The 18,200-nt window shown below is 35.4% G+C and overlaps 1 protein-coding gene across 21 annotated transcripts in view; it reads left to right on the plus strand.

The window, feature by feature from the left end:
- HEATR5A (HEAT repeat containing 5A) overlaps nt 1-18,200 on the plus strand; it is a 103,727-nt gene that overhangs the window by 54,414 nt on the left and 31,113 nt on the right. For 13 of the 21 annotated variants that reach the window (XR_015149786.1, XR_015149788.1, XM_086363737.1 and 10 more), the window contains 8 exons: nt 86-261; nt 6,209-6,314; nt 6,931-7,121; nt 8,975-9,131; nt 11,542-11,731; nt 12,609-12,778; nt 15,260-15,286; nt 17,516-17,654. Coding sequence is in view for 16 of the 21 variants with exons in the window: in XM_086363737.1 (XP_086219863.1) it covers nt 86-261; nt 6,209-6,314; nt 6,931-7,121; nt 8,975-9,131; nt 11,542-11,731; nt 12,609-12,778; nt 15,260-15,286; nt 17,516-17,654 (1,156 nt within the window). In the remaining 5 variants the exon portion in view is untranslated. The remainder of the gene's footprint in view (nt 1-85; nt 262-6,208; nt 6,315-6,930; nt 7,122-8,974; nt 9,132-11,541; nt 11,732-12,608; nt 12,779-15,259; nt 15,287-17,515; nt 17,655-18,200) is intronic. The other 8 variants (XR_015149787.1, XR_015149789.1, XM_086363746.1 and 5 more) reach the window with 2 other exon arrangements.

The raw sequence follows: 18,200 nt of genomic DNA on the forward strand, positions 1-18,200 counted from the left end.
GCACAGAGTACCAACCACTGGACCACAAGGAAGTCCGGAATAGTCGTTTTAAAACCCTATATGCAATTTTTTTTTTTTCTTTTAGCTCCTGCTTGGTAGTGGTATTGCTTGTGGAAGTCTCGAGTATGACCCTTACTCTATTTACGAGAAAGATGTAGAGGGAGATTCGGTGCCTAAGCCCTTACCTCCAATGCTGTCAGTTACTAGCTCTGCAGTCAAGCTGTTTGGAGTTGTATGCGCTCATGTGGGAGAAGCTCAAAGGTAAACCGTCTTCAGAGGTTCACTTATCCTGAAATGTGTTTCAGGTTTGGTAATTTGTTCAGTGAATGCATAATAGACTGGTAAAAAAGAAGTTGTCAGAAGTTCTCATTAATATAAAAGACTTCTTATAGATGACAGGTGAAGGTGAGATTAAAGGCTCTTGTTTAATTATTCAGTTGGCTAAATATTTAATAAGAAGTAATGAAGTCAGTGATTAAACTGAAAACTGCTAGGCACTATGGTGGATGCAGTGCTTTTCCCGCATTAACTTCTCATCTAGCTGAAAATACGAATGTAAAACTCAGTGACACAAAAAAACAGTGATTTATGAGCCAGTATTGCAAACAGAAACACTGGTTGTCTGAACAGACAAGATCTCATACTATATCTTCAGTTTCAGAAAAATTAGATTAAAACAGATTAGTCTTCAATTTGGTAGATTCACTTCACTTGAAATGAATTTTGGTTTTTAAAAATTACAAAGACTGCTAATGATTTCTCATTGAGGGTAACAGGGTAATATCTTTCTTGGGGATCAAAACCTACTACTCATGTCTAGTATCCAGGAAATTCTGTTTTTATCTGAGATACCGAATGGGAACTGAATCTCTCCCATAGGCTGTGCTGGTTAACAGTTTGCAAAATATTAACTGTCTTCATTCATTCATGTTCCTTCTCTTTGTTTCTTTTATGCTAGGCCAGCAACAATGATAGATCATAGTTTTTATATAATTTTATCAGTTATGTCTTCCAGAGAATACCAATTAGGTAAGGGATTTACCTTGGTCTCTTTGATGAAGAATCGCAGAAATATTTGAGTCTTGTCAGCAACACATTCGGAGAAGGCAGTGGCACCCCACTCCAGTACTCTTGCCTGGAAACTCCCATGGATGGAGGAGCCTGGTGGGCTGCAGTCCATGGGGTCGCTAAGAGTCGGACACGACTGAGCGACTTCCCTTTCACTTTTCACTTTCATGCATTGGAGAAGGAAATGGCAACCCACTCCAGTGTTCTTGCCTGGAGAATCCCAGGGACAGGGAAGCCTGGTTGGCTGCTGTCTATGGGGTCACACAGAGTCGGACACAACTGAAGCGACTTAGCAGCAGCAGCAGCGGCAGCAACACATTTCTGAAACAGGCTTTTGGATAGTCTACTTTCAGTGGATAGAAAACAAATAACATTTATGTTGATTTTTAATAACTTCATGTTCTATTTTAACTTACAATAGTACTTAGTATCATATGGTATATGCATATTTTGAAATTAATTTCAAAAGATGATTTGAAATTTGTAACCTATAGTTCACTGTATACTATAACTATAAAGTTAAGACAATATGTGACTAACTTATAAATGAATGCTGTAGCACTAAAAGATGAGAGGAAAATCACAGTGGTCTGGAATTTTTAAAGAATTACTGATGGAGAGAAGATTTGAACTAGCCTGTAACTGTATTATTTTATAGTGCATACAATTAATTTCAAATACTTAATTTGGATTAATACAGCAATAACTGCAGCCTTATGAGCAAAAGATTTAAATTAAGCATGTTCTTGAAAGACTCTGTTAAACTCTTTGATAAGTCTCAGATAAAAAGTGGGGGAAAAAGCATACTTCTTACAAATTTTCCTTTTAAAACATTGGTTTTATTGCTCTCCTAGAGAAGGTGATTTTCTTTTTGATTTTACCCAGATTTATTGCCCATTTACAGTTTCAAGGAAATAATTACAGTTTCAAGGAAATAGTTTCTTATTTCTGTTTTTTACAGTTTAATGAACTTTAAAATGTGCCACATTTCTTTTTATCCCACCTGGATAAAAATAACATATAGAATGAATATTCAGGGGAGCAGAGGTCTTGTTTGTCTTAATGAAAATGTTACAACCTGGTAAAGCAAAGCATATTCTCTTTGAATTCGTAACTGAATAAAAATAGTAGGCCGTAGTTTGGAGAGTTTTAAAGGAAGTGGTCTGGCAGGATCCTGCATTTAGCAACTATTAGCAATCTCCAGTGGATGCACTTGAGCACCACAGAGAAACAGACAGCAAAGTTGAGCTTCTAGTTTCCTGTTATCCAGAGATGTTACTTGTTTACAAGGCAGACCCTTCTCTGGGCCATAGATTTGCATCTCTAGAAAAGAAAGGTCTTCAAGTACCTGTATTCAACAAGTGAATGTTTTCAAGTGTTTTGTTGTGGTGGTTATCTTTGTGTTAAAACAGTTTAAAAGAAACTCATAACATGAGGTTGTCCTGAAATTAGAAATAGGTTTTTAGTACTTTATTTATGCACTTAGGAATTAAATTATCTTTAAATCATTGATTATTTTGACTGTAGGATTCTAAAACTAAGAAAACTTTGTATTGATAATTTTAAAGCACTAAAATGTTGAAAGCTCTGGAATATCAAGATATTTTATACAGAGAAGAAATTATTACTGATCTTATACATGTGTTATTTATGGTTACTTTCCAATATATTTTGCACCTAATTACAAAGAATGAATTACTTAATTCATCTGAATTAAGTACCTTGACTGTACATTGCAGTCATTTGGATCATTTTTTTAAATGTTTTAAAATGTAGGTTCTGATTTAATAGTAATGGTATGCATACCGCATTGGACATTAAAATTTTTTAAACTCCTTAGGTGATTCTGGCATGCAGAGAACAGTGCTAAAAATGCTATAAAGTAATGTACAGTGTAAACTGATGGAGAGAGAGGAAAAGGATAGTTATAGCTCTCAGTAGTAACAATTTTCCCCATTATACACCCTCTCTCTGAATGTATAAGAAAGGTAAATCAGCATTTTCAATATTTATGTCTTTCCTGTTTACTTAATTACTTGTATGTTTTCATTTCATCCAGACTCAAACGTTTTATTATCTAACTTTGTTCTGAACTAATCAGTTCAGTTCAGTCTCTCAGTCGTGTCCAACTCTTTGTGACCCCATGGATTGCAGTATGCCAGGCTTCCCTATCCATCACTGACTCCTGGAACTTGCTCAGACTCATGTCCATTGAGTTGGTGATGCCATCCAACCATCTCATCCTTTGTCATCCCCTTCTCCTCCTGCCTTCAGTCTTTCCCAGCATCAGAGTCTTTTCCAATAAGTCAGTGCTTTACATCAGGTGGCCAAAGTATTGGAGTTTCAGCTTCAGCACCAGCTAATTTTATTAATTATATTAATATGAACTAATAATTATATAATTGATACTACTTAGGAATACAAATTCAGTATTACTAAAAAGTGGTCATCTCCATCTTCCTAAAGAGTCAGAATGTTTTCTTGTGATCCGTGTCAGAATATGGGAATAAAGGCTGGAGAGAAAAGTTTGGGCTCTGGTAGTCTCATTTAGGGTCTTTGGCCTATGTATGTGGGAAAGAAAATAGTACAGGTCAGATTTTATTAAAATATAACAAAATTCTCAAGCTCTAATCTTAAGTATTTTTAGTACTTTCAACATGACACAGTTTCATTATAACAGGTGATTAGGATATGGTCTAATAATGATGTTTTAGGTTTTAAATTCATAAGCCTGACCATATGGTTACCCTTAATTTTTCTTCCTGCTGGGCAATTTGGTTATAAATATTTTCTTGAAGCATAATGACTTACATATGGTCTTGGAAAACAGAAAAATTTTATATGATACATTTATTGTGTTAGTTGTAATAAAAATTAGAAATGGCCTAAATATCCCAAACTAGAGAATTAGTTAATTAATTCTAATAGCAATTTAAAATTATTTCAGTATGTGTGGAATCTGAAAAATACAACAAACTAGTTAATATAATGTAAAAGAAGCAGACTCACAGATGCAGAGAACAAAACTAGTGGTGACCAGGGGGAGAGGGAAGGGGGAGGGGGAGAGCAACAGGGGGTAGCAGCTGAGAGGCACAAACTGTCGTGTGTGAAATAAGCGACAAGAAGATCCTGTGCAATGCAGGGAATATAGTTGTTTGAAAGTAACTATAACTGGAATGTAATCTTTAAAAATTGTGAATCACTATATTGCATACTTGTGACTTAGACAATATTGTATGTCAGTTATACTTAAATTAGAAACAAAATCACAGGAGGTCAAGATAAAAAAGAGAAAAAACTGTTTCAGTACAATAGTTAATAAGGTGGGATTAATGTTTAGGGAAATAAAAAAGTTATTAACAAAGTATGTACACTGTGAAACCAGTTTTTAAAAAATGATCCATATATCTGGAGAGATAAGACCAAAAATGTCAAAATATGGCTTTCTGTTTTTTTTTTTGGGGGGGGGGGGTGGTTTTTTTTTTTGGCTTTCTAAATGGTGGGATTTGGGGTGAATTTTATTTTTCTTTTTATTTATTGCGATGAACTGAATTAACCTTGAAATAGGAAATAAATATTTAAATAGACTACTTAAGAGTTACTATGATTTTCCCTAAATTTTTAGTGATTCACTGTGTTTATCCTCTGAATTGATTTTATGTATATTGCTTTCCTCGAGTCATATAATGTAACCTCGCATACCTTCCTTTTTTTCTGACTTAACTTCTTCCACAACTGGGTTTATTTAAAAAAACGTAAGTTCCATATCTATTCTGTTTTGATAACAGAAGTATCCTTTGGAGCAGAACTGTGTTTGGGCTTTTTGGGCTCAACAGAGTGATAGAGATTTAGTTAAGGGCTTTAGAAATATTATTGGAAGTACAGTAGAGTTGAGTAAAAGTATACCCACATGCCATCTTCAGCCAGTCATGCCTGTTTTCACTCACTGGGTTAACCCTAACCCTGCTGCTAAGTCGCTTCAGTCGTGTCCAACTCTGTGCGACCCCATAGACGGCAGCCCACCAGGCTCCCCTGTCCCTGGGATTCTCCAGGCAAGAACACTGGAGTGGGTTGCCATTTCCTTCTCCAGTGCATGAAAGTGAAAAGTGAAAGTGAAGTTGCTCAGTCATGTCGGACTCTTCGCGACCCCATGGACTGCAGCCTACCAGGCTCCTCCATCCATGGGATTTTCCAGGCAAGAGTACTGGAGTGGGGTGCCATCGCTTTCTCCGAACCCTAACCCTAACCCTGATTTAAAGGGAGAGAAGGAGAGAAAGGAAATTCAGAGCTCTGAAGCAATGTTTATAAACAGAATAATTGGTGGGGAGAAAAGGGGGTGATTTTTTTTCATGGTTAACATATCTTTAATCTCATCAAATGAATTTAAAAAACTCCTGTGTTATAAGAACATGAAAAACAACTCACATTGTTTTTTAATACATTAAAACCTAACGAGCACATTCAATCCCAGACCAAAAGTGATATGCACATTCATTATAGGTGGAATTACAGAATTGTGAAAATAAGAATATTACTCTGCACTAGTAGGAGAATGGTTGAATAAACTGTAGAATGTGTATAGTAAAATTTGGCTTCCTGAAGAATAAAAATGATTTGAAAAGTGATAAAGAGGTAATGTTAATGAGAAAAGCAAGTGTAAAAACTATGCTATATATAGTATGATCCCCACGTACATGTTTAAGGTATAGTTGGGGTTCAGAAGGTTGTGCTTCTTCTCACAGTGATTCACTGTGAGAAGTCCAGGCTGCCTTTAAAATGAAGCAATGTATTTGAATCCAATAAGTCCTGTTACTAAGAACAAAAATGTTGATGCAGGTAACTTTTAAAATACCCTTTGTTTAGAAAATAGTTGCTGAAATAGCCAGATTTGCCCAGGTAAATCTACATCAAGTGATACATGTTATTTATTTTTTCCTCCCTCAGTGTCATGACACATAGTCAAAATACTTTTGCATTGGTATTAATATATTTTCATTTCCCAAAAGGCTTCAGTGTATTTGACAACAGTTTATCTCATTTTAGTAGCTCCAATAAAATGCAACCAAACAAATTAGTAGTGGATACTTAATACTGCCCTTTGACTTAATTTCTCTTTAAATCTTGTTGTTTCTGATTTTAGGCTTCTTGTATTGGAACAGCTTTTGGACAGTGTAAAGCATACAAAAGGAGCTCGTCAACAAGTAGTTCAGTTACATGTTGTTTCTTCAGTTTCTAGTTTCTTGAAGGTAATTCTATTTTTTTTTAAATTCCCGCTTACTTGATTTTCTTTTTTTCCCCTAATATGTGGCCAACTAAGTAGGTTGAGGGAAGAAGTTTTTAAAAGATGGTTTCCCCTCCCCCCCATTTTTCTTGTTTCAGGATTTGTAATTCCCCTTTTACTTTTTCTCAGAATAAAACTCGCTGGTCAGAAGTCAAACCTATAATACTATTTTAGAAACATGCTTTAACCTACCAAGCCTAATATCGGAGACCTGGGATTGGCAGATTATGGCCTATGGACCAAATCTGGCTCATTGTCGCATTTATGACTTACTGTTTCTAAGTAAAATAGACTTCATTGGTCATTTATTTTATGGAAATCCCTATTAATGTTCTTTGAACACATATGTAGTACAGTGATAATTGATCACCATATTGTTTGCCTGGAGGCTTGAAATTCTAAAGTACTTCATGAGAAAAATTACATTTGTATGTCAGTGTGTGTTTCTGGTGTTTTGATTTTTTTTTTTTAAGTAGTAATCACTGAATATGAACATATTTGGTTAACCAGAATATATATTCCAAACTGGATAAGAGAATTTACTACAGTTGTAAGTTTGGATTGTTTTTTACATGTTTCAGTATGTGGCTGGCTCTAAGGGACATTTGGGTCCAGAAGAAGTGAGAAGACCTGTCCTTGCATTGGTGATGGGAGCCTTAGAAAGTCCCAGCCCCCTCTTGAGATGTGCAGCTGCAGAGGCATGGGCTAGATTAGCCCAAGTAGTTGATGATGGAGCTTTTACTGCTGCATTAGCTCAAGTTAGCTTTGACAAGTAAGTGAATTTCTTACTTAATACTCATGAGATATGTGTCAAAACTGTGTATAGCTTGTTGGAACTTATGAAACTTCTGATTATAACTTTAAAAAACTGAGAAAGGCGTATTTTGTTGTTGTTCAGTCACTCAGTCGTGTCTGACTCTTTGCGACCCCATGGACTGCAGCACACCAGACTTCCCTGTCCTTCACTATATCCCTGAGCTTGCTCAGACTGTTGTCCATAGAGTCGGAGATGCCATCCAACCATCTCATCCTGTGTCATCCCCTTCTCCTCTTGCCTTCAGTCTTTCCTAGCATTTGGGTCTTTTCTAATGATTCAGCTCTTCACATCAGGTGGCCAAAGTATTAAAGCTTCAGCTTCAGCATCAGCATCAGCCCTTTCAATGAATATTCAGGGTTGATTTCCTTTAGGATTGACTGCTTTGATCTCCTTGAAGTCCAAGAGACTCTGAAGAGTCTTCTCCAACACCATATTTCAAAAGCTCAGCTAGGGTTAGGGTTAGGGTTAAAGTGGAACCCCCACCCCCACCCCCGCTGCCTTCGACTGCTTTTCTTAGAACATAAAACTATTATTAGTATTTTTACTTTGGTTGTTTTTATATGAGAAAGATCACTGTCTATATGAGTGATGTAATAGGCCACCAATAGACTCTGGGAGTAAGAAACTTAGGGAGTTTCATCATATAAAATATAGATGATAGGTAGTAAAACAATCTACTGGAAAGAAAAAAGGCTGCAGATCAGGAAACATAAACTGTATGTTCATTCCTACCAGCTTTGTAACCATGAGCTGGTTGTTTAATCATCTTAACCTGTTTTTCTCTGTTTCAAATAGAAGTTTATTAATGATGCCCTGCCTGCTAAGAATGTTAAGGTGAATGAGAAAATAAATATGAAAGTAGTATGAAAAAATAAAACAACTGCAGATGCTCATGGTTATATTAGTTATATATGTATATAAAGTTAGTAGCTGTGCTAGTAATGCAGAAGGCACTTTGACCTTCTAGTCTCCTGAGTATGTATGTCTTGATTTGGTTATGAACTCTATATCTCTTGTCAGATTGCTAACTTGGTTCTAATTCCAACTCTTCCATTTAATAGTTGGTTACTTCGTAAGAGTTCTTTGGCCAAAATGACTCAGTCGTTTTGATTTCCTCATTTGTGAAAAGGAACTGATAATAGTAAGAATCTCACGATTCCTGAGAGGATAAAAGGACCCAATATAAAGTGTGTAAACTAGAATACAGTGAAAACTCTGGATGAATAATAAGTTCTCTTACTTTATTTCATTTTAAATCAAAGTTCTTGAGCTGGAACTCTATATGGAATTAGTATCTCTGCAGTGAGAGTTTTAAAAATATAACTTAATGATAAGGTAATAATGCATGCCATATGAATTTAGTGTGTATTTCTGAAAGACATTGAAATTGTTTATATTTAAATAATTATTATTAATAATGTGATGACATCTAAAATTTTTTTTTATGTATTCTTGGCTGTGCTGGATCTTCATTGCTGTGTGTGGGCTTTCTCTAGCTGCGGCACGCGGGGGCTACTCTCTAGATGTGATGTGTGGTTTTCTCATTGCAGTGGCTTCTCTTGTTGCAGAGCATGGGCTCTCAGGTGTGTGGGCCTCAGTAGTTGCATCACATATGTGAAGACATTTTTATTTAAAATATTTTTCTTTTCAAGATACCTTTCAAGTTATTTCAGAATTTTTTTGTATCAGTTAACTGTAAATGTATTTCTGAATTTTGCAGCTCTTTATATAAAAAGTTTCCCTAAGTGACTGTGCATGCATTGGTCTATTGCAGTAATTATCATTTATTTTTGTTTCCATAATCACAGACTGAAATCAGCAAGGGATGCAGTTACCAGAACAGGACACTCATTGGCTTTGGGATCCCTACATAGGTACTTAGGAGGAATAAGTTCTCAACATTTGAATTCTTGTGTTGGAATCCTTTATACTTTGTCTCAGGACAGTACCTCACCTGATGTGCAGGTGAGTACACGATTGATTTGTAGATAATGCCCATTATGTTGTATTGACCATTACTAATTTATATAATAATTCTTGCTCCATAATAAAATTAAAACTGTTGTTAACCTCAGTGGGTTTTTAAAATTCACATATCACTATCTTTACTTCATACTCAATACCTAAAGTCAAATTCAGTATCATTTTCTGAAAATTGATCTGCCTTCTATCTTAAAATAACATCTACTATCTTGTGGAACTTAACAGGGACCAGGCATTGTATTACATTTTTCTAAACATATTAATGTATTTAATCTTCACAGTTATCTAGGATGTATATTCCCATTATATAGAAAGAAAACTGAGGCTTATGGAACCTAAGTTACTTGCTCACACTTACAACCACTAATATATCGTGGAGTCAGGTGAAGAACATAAGTCACGGACTTTAAACTCATGTTCTTAACCACTTTACCATATTATTTTACATAACTTATTCATTTCTGCCAGTCATCATTCTCCTGAGATCTTAATCACATCTTGAATGATTGTTGTGCTTCCTGCTCTTCTGGTCCCCTTATTGTATCTCTGTCCCCCTTGTGTGACCCTGATTACTATAGTGGACTTCCCTGGTGGCTCAGATGGTAAAGCGTCTGTCTACCATGTGGGAGACCTGGGTTCGAGCCCTGGGTTGGGAAGATCCCCTGGAGAAGGAAATGGCAATTCACTCCAGTACTGTTGCCTGGAAAATCCCATGGACAGAGGAGCCTGGTAGGCTACAGTCTATGGGGTCGCAAAGAGTCAGACACGACTGAGCGACTTCACTTTCAGACTTTCAATTACTATAGTAGCCTCCTACCTGGTCACTTTATTTTTAGGTTCTTTACAACTCTACCTAGATATGAAGCCAGAAGTCTTTGCCTGGGAAATTTTCATCTTGCCACTTCCCAACCAAAAAGCTGGGGATACTGCTTATTGCTTCTTCAATCAACTCCTCATTGAAGTCCCGTCAACTGACTCAGAAGCTTTTTTGGTTATTAACTCAAAGTACTGATCTTCTCCTAAGATGATCTTCCTGCTTTCCTCCCACACGTCATTCTCATATCTGTGCTGGGGTTTTTCCTATTGCTCTTCTTTCTATTCCTATTTTATAATCCACATTTTTTAGTACTGTAAGATCCAGTTTAACCACCACCTTGTCAAACTTCAGCATCTAACATGGGTCTCATTCTTTGAATTACCATATCACTAATAGTTTTTTTCACATCATCTGTTACTTGAGTTGATTTATAAGGTATTCCATCCTTTCTTTATTCCTTTAATACAGTACTTTTTGCTTCTATTTATTATATTTCTCCTCTTCCCCTTCAAAAAGTCTATTCTGAACAGACTCCTTTTCTATTGAGTCTCTTTTGTTGATTATTAGATTTTTCTTTCTGTGGCATCCAATGTCATCAGTCTGACTCTTCTTGATTGCTGCCATTTCTCACCTAATGGGAGCTCATCATTTTACCATTTAAAAATACTATAAGCTTTTTTTACATATTTGTTGATAAGTGGGGTAAAACTTTCTTAGTTGATTTCCTAAAGGGAGAACTTTTTAGATACTTGTTGTTATAGGAAGTTCAAGCATACATAAAAGTAGAGAACATGCTATAAGGAACCTGTTAAACCCACCATCCAACTTCACTGATTATCAGTGATATTGGTGTTGCCTGATTTTATACTTCATGTCAGTGGAACCATACAGTATATACTTTTTTATGTTTGGCTTTCTTCAACATTGTGTTCCAAGAGATTTGTATTATTTCCTGTAGTTGAGATACTGTTGAATCTTTTAAAAATTTGAATTTTTATTCGCTATATAGATTAAGCAGTAAACAATTTTCAACACACTAGATTTAGTTCAAGCTGTTAGCTAAAGAACCAAACACGATTCTGGAATTCTCAGTTCTGAGATATATCCATATGTGTGCGTGCTAGCTAAGTCGCTTCAGCTGTGTCCGACTCTTTGAGATGCTGTGGACTGCAGCCCTCTACGTTCCTCTGTCCATGGGATTGTCTGGACAAGAATACTGAAGTGGGTTGCCCTTACCTTCTCCAGGGGATCTGCCTGACCCAGGGATGGAACCCTCATCTCTTGTGTCTCCTGCATTGGCAGTCAGATTCTTTACCACCAGCGCCATCTGGGAAGCCCCTGTATCCATGTATGCCATTCTAAATTGGACATTTGTCTCTCGGTTGTTTTTTTACTGGTATTTAAATTTTTTTCTTCAACTCCTGAAGTTCCTTGTTTCTCTCTCCAAGTTAGTAATAACACACACTTGACTGTGATACTACTTTATCACTCGTTTCAACAAAAGAACAGTTCGTAGTGTTTTGTGTTTCTTAATGCTGCTATAACATTTTTAACTGTTTTTCTCTGTCTTCACAGACCTGGGCACTGCATTCTCTCTCATTGATAATTGATTCTGCCGGCCCACTCTATTATACACATGCAGAACCAACCCTTTCTCTTATTATGATGTTGCTGTTAAATGTGCCTTCTACTCATGCTGAAGTTCACCAAAGTCTAGGTCGCTGTTTGAATGCCCTTATTACTACATTGGGTCCAGAGCTACAAGGTATTTATAGCTGCTTTTGTGATATTTTACATAAAAATATATGCATAAAAATGAAAAGTTTCTCTCATTGACTCAAACACTTCTCAGTAAAGTGAAGTTTAGCAGAATGTTCTTTCAAAAATATGGGCAGAATATTGAGAATAATCTTGGGAAGACTGACTTCTTAGTGATGACATAATAGAAAAAAAAAAAACATAGAAATTTAAGCTTCACCAACCATTAGTTAGTTGGATGACTTGGGAAAACTTTCACGTCTCTAAGCTTTAGTTTCCTCTTCTGTCAAATAAGAGAAGAGTCGCAAAACCCTTGTAATTGGCACACAGTAAATGCTCAGTATATTTTGTTAAAATAAATGCCAGTCAGATTTCTCTTATCTTGTAAAGATGCGGACCATATTTAGAAGGATAATGTCTTAAAAATACTTTCCTTAACAAGTTAAATGACAAACATAAAAAGGAATAGTTTCAAAACCTCTTATCTCTTATAAGATATGAATGACTAAGCCCCAAAACTCAGTTATTCTGATCTATTCAAATGCAAAATACATGATTTTAATATATAAAAGCAACCCTCAACTAATACGAGCAGGGTTATTATTAGCAATTTCTAACTCTACTTTTCATGAAAATTTGATGTGAACTGCAGTCTTCAGTTCTTTGCCTAATGATTTGTGTTGCCATGAACCTTTCAGACTAAAAATAACTAACATTATCTAAAAACTTATAACCTGGATTATCCCTCCTTCTGAAGAAGAAATTTACTTCACAGAACCTCAAGTTTAAAATTAGAGGAAAAAAAGAAATTTTAAGCCCAGTAATATGTGTTTCAAGGGTAATGATTTTCTAGGCCGATTTAAAGCTTTCTGCTTTCATCTTAGGTAACAGCACTTCTGTTTCTACCCTAAGAAGTTCCTGTCTGCTGGGTTGTGCAGTGATGCAAGATAACCCAGACTGCCTTGTCCAAGCTCAGGCCATCTCTTGCCTTCAGCAGCTTCATATGTTCGCTCCACGACATGTCAACTTGTCTAGCCTGGTCAGCTGTCTCTGTGTGAGTATAAAACTGCATATGTCGTTAGTTTCTTTTATTGGAAATTTAAATTTATTTGTTAATCTCTCGACCATATACAATAGTTATTTTCCCTCAATTTTAGTCTTTTTGGGGGAGGGTGTGGGGTAACTTCATATAATCGTATCTTAAACTGCTCATATATTTATTCACTTTCCCTTCCATTAATGTTAAACTTAGTATTTGGAATATTGATTCATTAATACTGAGTGCTAACATCCCAGGTACTGTATAAATGCTGTAGGACATGGAAATATTTATGTGGCAATAGCAATTTTTTTCCTACTTCTTCTTTTTCCTGTTTTCCAAACTTACATATAAAGTTATTTTCATCCCAGATGAAATATTTTTCCTGAATATTCTAGCAGTGTATGCTTCAACATCTGGGTTCTAACAGTGTGTCTAATGAACATAGAAAGGTGAAGGTGATCAATACAGTGTTCTGATTAGGTGGTTCATGATCATCAGTGGTTTTAAGATTTACTGTGAGCATCACCAGTTTCTATCTGGACTTGCCTGAAAAAGTTACAGTTGGAGTTAAAACTTAAGACCATTGATTTTCAACTTTTTCTGCCCTTGTGATGTTTACAGCACCCTCCCCTTAGTAACATGATAGTTGAGAATCATCACTGTAGACAAGACCTGTCATTTTCAAACTTGAGACAAAATATGCAGCATTTCAAACCTTGAAAGAACCGCAAACATTATTAAAACCAACATTCTCAATAAAAGTATAAAGAGCAAAAAGTGAAATATTTTGCCCAAGGTAATATATCTAGGTATTAGTAGCTTTGAGTCTAGAACCAGCTTTCTGAACTCCTTCTCCAGTCCTCATTTCAGTATTTCATGTTTACTTGGTAGTTATGGATACCTCGTAACTCTGCTCGCTCCTAGCTCTGTGGCCTTAGGGATGGCCCATAACCTCCCCCAGCCTCATCTTTCCTGTCTGTAAAACACAAGGGTTACACAAGATGCCACCTGTAAAGGCATGGGTCCTCGACACTTAATAACCACTCAGTAAATTGTAGTTGTTTTTGTTTTCTTAACATATAACTTAGATGTAGAATTTTATTTATCTTCATATTGATTTTCATAGTCATAATTATCTAAGACTCTTAAGGAGAGAAGATGACTGACTTTCCTGATAGAAACTTCGGTTTCTATCTGTATTAAACATTTATTAGAGAATATAGCACCTCCTGGAAAAGAATATTACCTTTATCATTCAGCAACTTTTCCCAGTAATATTGCTCTTTATATTTGAAGAACCATTGCCAACATTAATTATTGAAAGTTAACCCACTCCTCTGCAAGTTGACCTAACTTTCTGCTCTCCATTTAAATATATCAATACTACCCTTTTTTTCTTCTTGAATCATAGTAGAAAATTTCCATTAATAACCATTTAAAATTTCTTCTTTAACTAATACATGAATTTATTCATTAAGTAGAGTTTATTGAGAAATAAAGAGCATAACTAATTCCTAATGAATTAATTCTGATTGCATTCATTACTCTTTTGTTTTCCCAGACTAAGAAGGTTATATACAAAGAAGAATAGACACTGTTCTCAGATTTTTTCTTTTAGGTACATTTAGAGCCACTGAGAAAATCAGAAGCAACAATTACAGATCTTATTCATGTTACTCATAATACTTAAGCTATAAAATAATCTTTTTAATACAGAAATTAAACTATAGTGTGTTAATTTTGTAACTTAAAATTTTGGTTAGTAAAGCTTTTATCCTAAATTTATTATATTTTAAAGTATGCCCTGTAATAATAAAATTGCTTCTGCTTTCCTATTAATAACTTTATGTTCAGGTTTTCTTTTCTTCATAGAAATTAATTATTTAGCATGAAGTGTTTTCATATTAACTGAAACTCTCTGAATATTCAGAATACATTTAATCATTAGGAAAGAATCTTACTATAAAGGATTTTCTTCTAACTGCATGCTATTTAACTTCCATTCTGAACTTGGCCTTAGCTACACTTGCAATTCTCACTACTCACAGTTTTAAAACTTGGCTTCCAAGAGTAAAAAAATCTATAACTTGTGATGAGGTAAACGATTAACTTTGTCTCTTATGGGACACCTGTTCATGTGAAGGTAATCCAGATCACTCCTTTCACACTGATGTCTACTTGATCTGGTTTTATTACTAAGGCTTGATGAAAGATTCCAAAGGAAAACCTAATTAAACAAATGTGCATTTTGAAATTACTGTATTTTTGTTATCTATATCTTGAGTTGACTGTTTTTAAAATCTTAGCTCAACTCATGTTTTAAGTTGGAAAATGAAGTATTTATGGCCTATCTTTAAAGCTGAAGCTAAGCCAATTTGAATGATAGCTCTATCAACATGTATATTTTAATGCTTAGCTGACTGTTGTCAGAGTCATCCTGGTGTTTATCTTTTGGTTTTTGTCATGACCAGTCTGTCGTTTGTTTTTGTGCAGGAGATCTTGTTGGATAATTCTGTGTTGGTAGGTCCCTGACCCCCGATTCCTAACTTTATTTGAGGTTTGCAGTGCTGTTTCTTTGTGTCCACCCGCCCCCGGCCCTTTTGGTTGTAGATGTTCTTCTTTTCCTCTGCATCTCCCTGTTTAAGCTAACCATTAATGCAAAGTCCAGTGTGTGTGGCATGTTACATGGTGTTAACTTAATACCAGCGTAAACAAATCCTCCCTAACCTTCTCCAGCTGGTGCACTCACTCTTTGCATTTAATTTTGCATCATTTTGATTTAATATATTCATTTCAGAAAGGAATTGAACATATAGTTTGATTTTAATTTCTGTATTTTGCCTGCTTGATTGTTTGCCTTAACCCGCTCTGTTCTTCCTAATATAAATGCTGGAGAATGACATGGAGATACTAAGCGTCCCATTTTGTTTTGTGTGACAGTCCTTAATATTTTTTCTACTGAATAAGTAGAGTACTTTTGAGCATGCTTTTTCTAAAAGATTGTATGACCAGCCTGAATAAATGCTGCACCTGCCTTGAATTATATGCTTGTATATGCTCCAGTTAATACAGCTAGTAGATTCATTAACTTTTCTTTAAAATTGTCTTTAGAGTGCTTCTTTGCTATTGTTGTTAAATACAGCCTTAATCTTGGGCATGAATAAACTTAATCTTTTTACATTTTAAGTTCTCTGTTAGCCTGTGTACGAGTTTCTAACAGCAAAGTTCTTAAACATGACTAGAATGACATAACCTTGAAACTTTGTGAATGACATTCCTGTCTTTCCACTGTCCATGACATGTACTCGAGGGTATAATAGAACATATTTATAAAGCAGACCTCATCCATATATTTCACTGATAGTATATTTACAGACTTTGTCTTTTAGCTCATGATAAAATTAAGGGTTTAGCCCTCTGCATAGGGTCATGTGCCAGAACCCCCCACCACTGCCTACGCTTTTCTCAGAAGTGTGCCTCTGCTCTTTTTGGCAGACTCACCTGCCTCAGTCATGCCTTTCCCACATAAAGCCAGATCTAAAGGCGCTTATAAGAATTATGCCATTAATTCTCAAATGCCGCTTGGAAAATCACTGTTGAAGACATTTATTGTCATAAGCCACACCAAACTGGTCTTTATTTTCATAGTTGGAATGAAATAAATTTTAAAATCTCTAGGCTTTATTCTACTTATGAAATCACCTTTGACTTGTTTTAATTACTCATTTAAGGTATATCACCATTTGTACTATCATTTACCCTCAGTAGATGCAGCTTATTGAGATTTACATTGTTTAAATACTTCTCAGTAAAAAGAATATGTATTGAGTCTGTCATTCGAGAAGAAATATTCTCTATCATGAAGATATTTAGATATCTGTGTACATATATGTATATCCACATATAAGTAGATATGCATGTATAAAATTTGCTATCTATAATGTCTCTAGAGAGCACTTTTGGTGAATATGTTTTCTGAGTTAAAACTCTTTCTGCCTTTATTTGAAAATGCATTTACTTACTCTCTATGGCATCTGCATAAACTATTGATAGAGGCTGCATTAATAATAGCTATAGCTAATGTTTAATTGCGCATACTTACTATTTGCCAGGTACTGTGCTAAGCACCTTTGCATGTTTCTTTGTGTTGACTTTACAGCAGCCCTGTGAGATAGGGTAGTGTTATTTTCATATAATAAATGAGGAAACTGAGGCACAGAGAATTTAAATAATTTGCCCGTGGTCACATAGCTAGTAAGTCATGGATATAGGACCCAAACTGAGACAGTCTGACTCTAGAGCCTCCATTTTAATCACTATGCTACAGTGCTCATATAGATTTATATAAACTTGGAGATTCATAAAATGTAATAGTATATAGTTCCACATAAAACATAACAGTATATGGTTCCATGAGCACTTGTATATACAGTAGTGTATAAGCTGCAAATAAATTCTTTTTCAGTGGTATCCCTTTGTCTCTCAAAACTGTTTTACTCATATACATTTTATGTCTTCTAACATTGTCAAGAGACTTTTGCTTGGGTTTGTTTATGAATATTGCATAATAAGTACATGTATTACTCCTTAAGCTATTTCTAAGTTATTTAGTAAAAAATACGTGCTAAGATAGTTGAAGAAATCTCTGTATATCTAATGAATCAGGAGGGGTCCAGTGAGTAATCTGTTAGACTTTTTGAATGTCACCAAGAATTTCGGTTCCTTTACTTCCCAAATGGTATTTTTCAGGTGAATCTCTGTAGTCCCTATTTGTTACTGAGACGAGCAGTACTGGCTTGTTTATGTCAGCTTGTTCAGAGAGAAGCAGCTGAAGTTTCAGAGCACGCTGTTATGCTTGCTAAGAACAGCAGAGAAGAACTGACTCTGGGTAATTCTCTTTATCAGTATTATCTCCAGCTCAGATGATTATTTTAATCCTAAAGCTTCTCTAGAGACATGAGTTTTTAAAGGGAAATTTAAAAGTTAGTATATAATATCTTAAATGTGCTATAAGTGACGGTTGCTAAACAGTTATCATTCCAACCAGTGATTTTACTGGTTTAAAGCAGTGGTTTTCAAACAGGCTCCCCACAGCAGCAACATCCAACTCACCTGGGAATTTGTTAGAAATGCAAATTCTTGGGCTCCATCCCAAGTCTAAGCCAGAAATGGGGGAGTAGCGCCCAGTGATCTGTTCCTTATCCTCCACTAACGGTAGTATGTACTGACGTCTGAGAGCTGTTGGTTTTGGACCAGTTTTTTTACAATGGATTGAAATTGCATTTAGGCCTGAAGTCATTTATGCTATGTGCCTTTCTTCCCCTCAAATCTAATTGAATAAAATTTCTCATAGATGAATCTGCTTCAAATTAAAGGATTTCTTTGCGCCTTCTATGTTTTAGAGCTGAATTAAAGGACTTCTTAGCCAGTAAGG

This window comes from Bos grunniens, chromosome 21 (assembly GCF_055505025.1).
Source record: "Bos grunniens cultivar Pamir isolate PY7600 chromosome 21, Bosgru_T2T1.0, whole genome shotgun sequence".
NCBI lineage: Eukaryota > Metazoa > Chordata > Mammalia > Artiodactyla > Bovidae > Bos > Bos grunniens.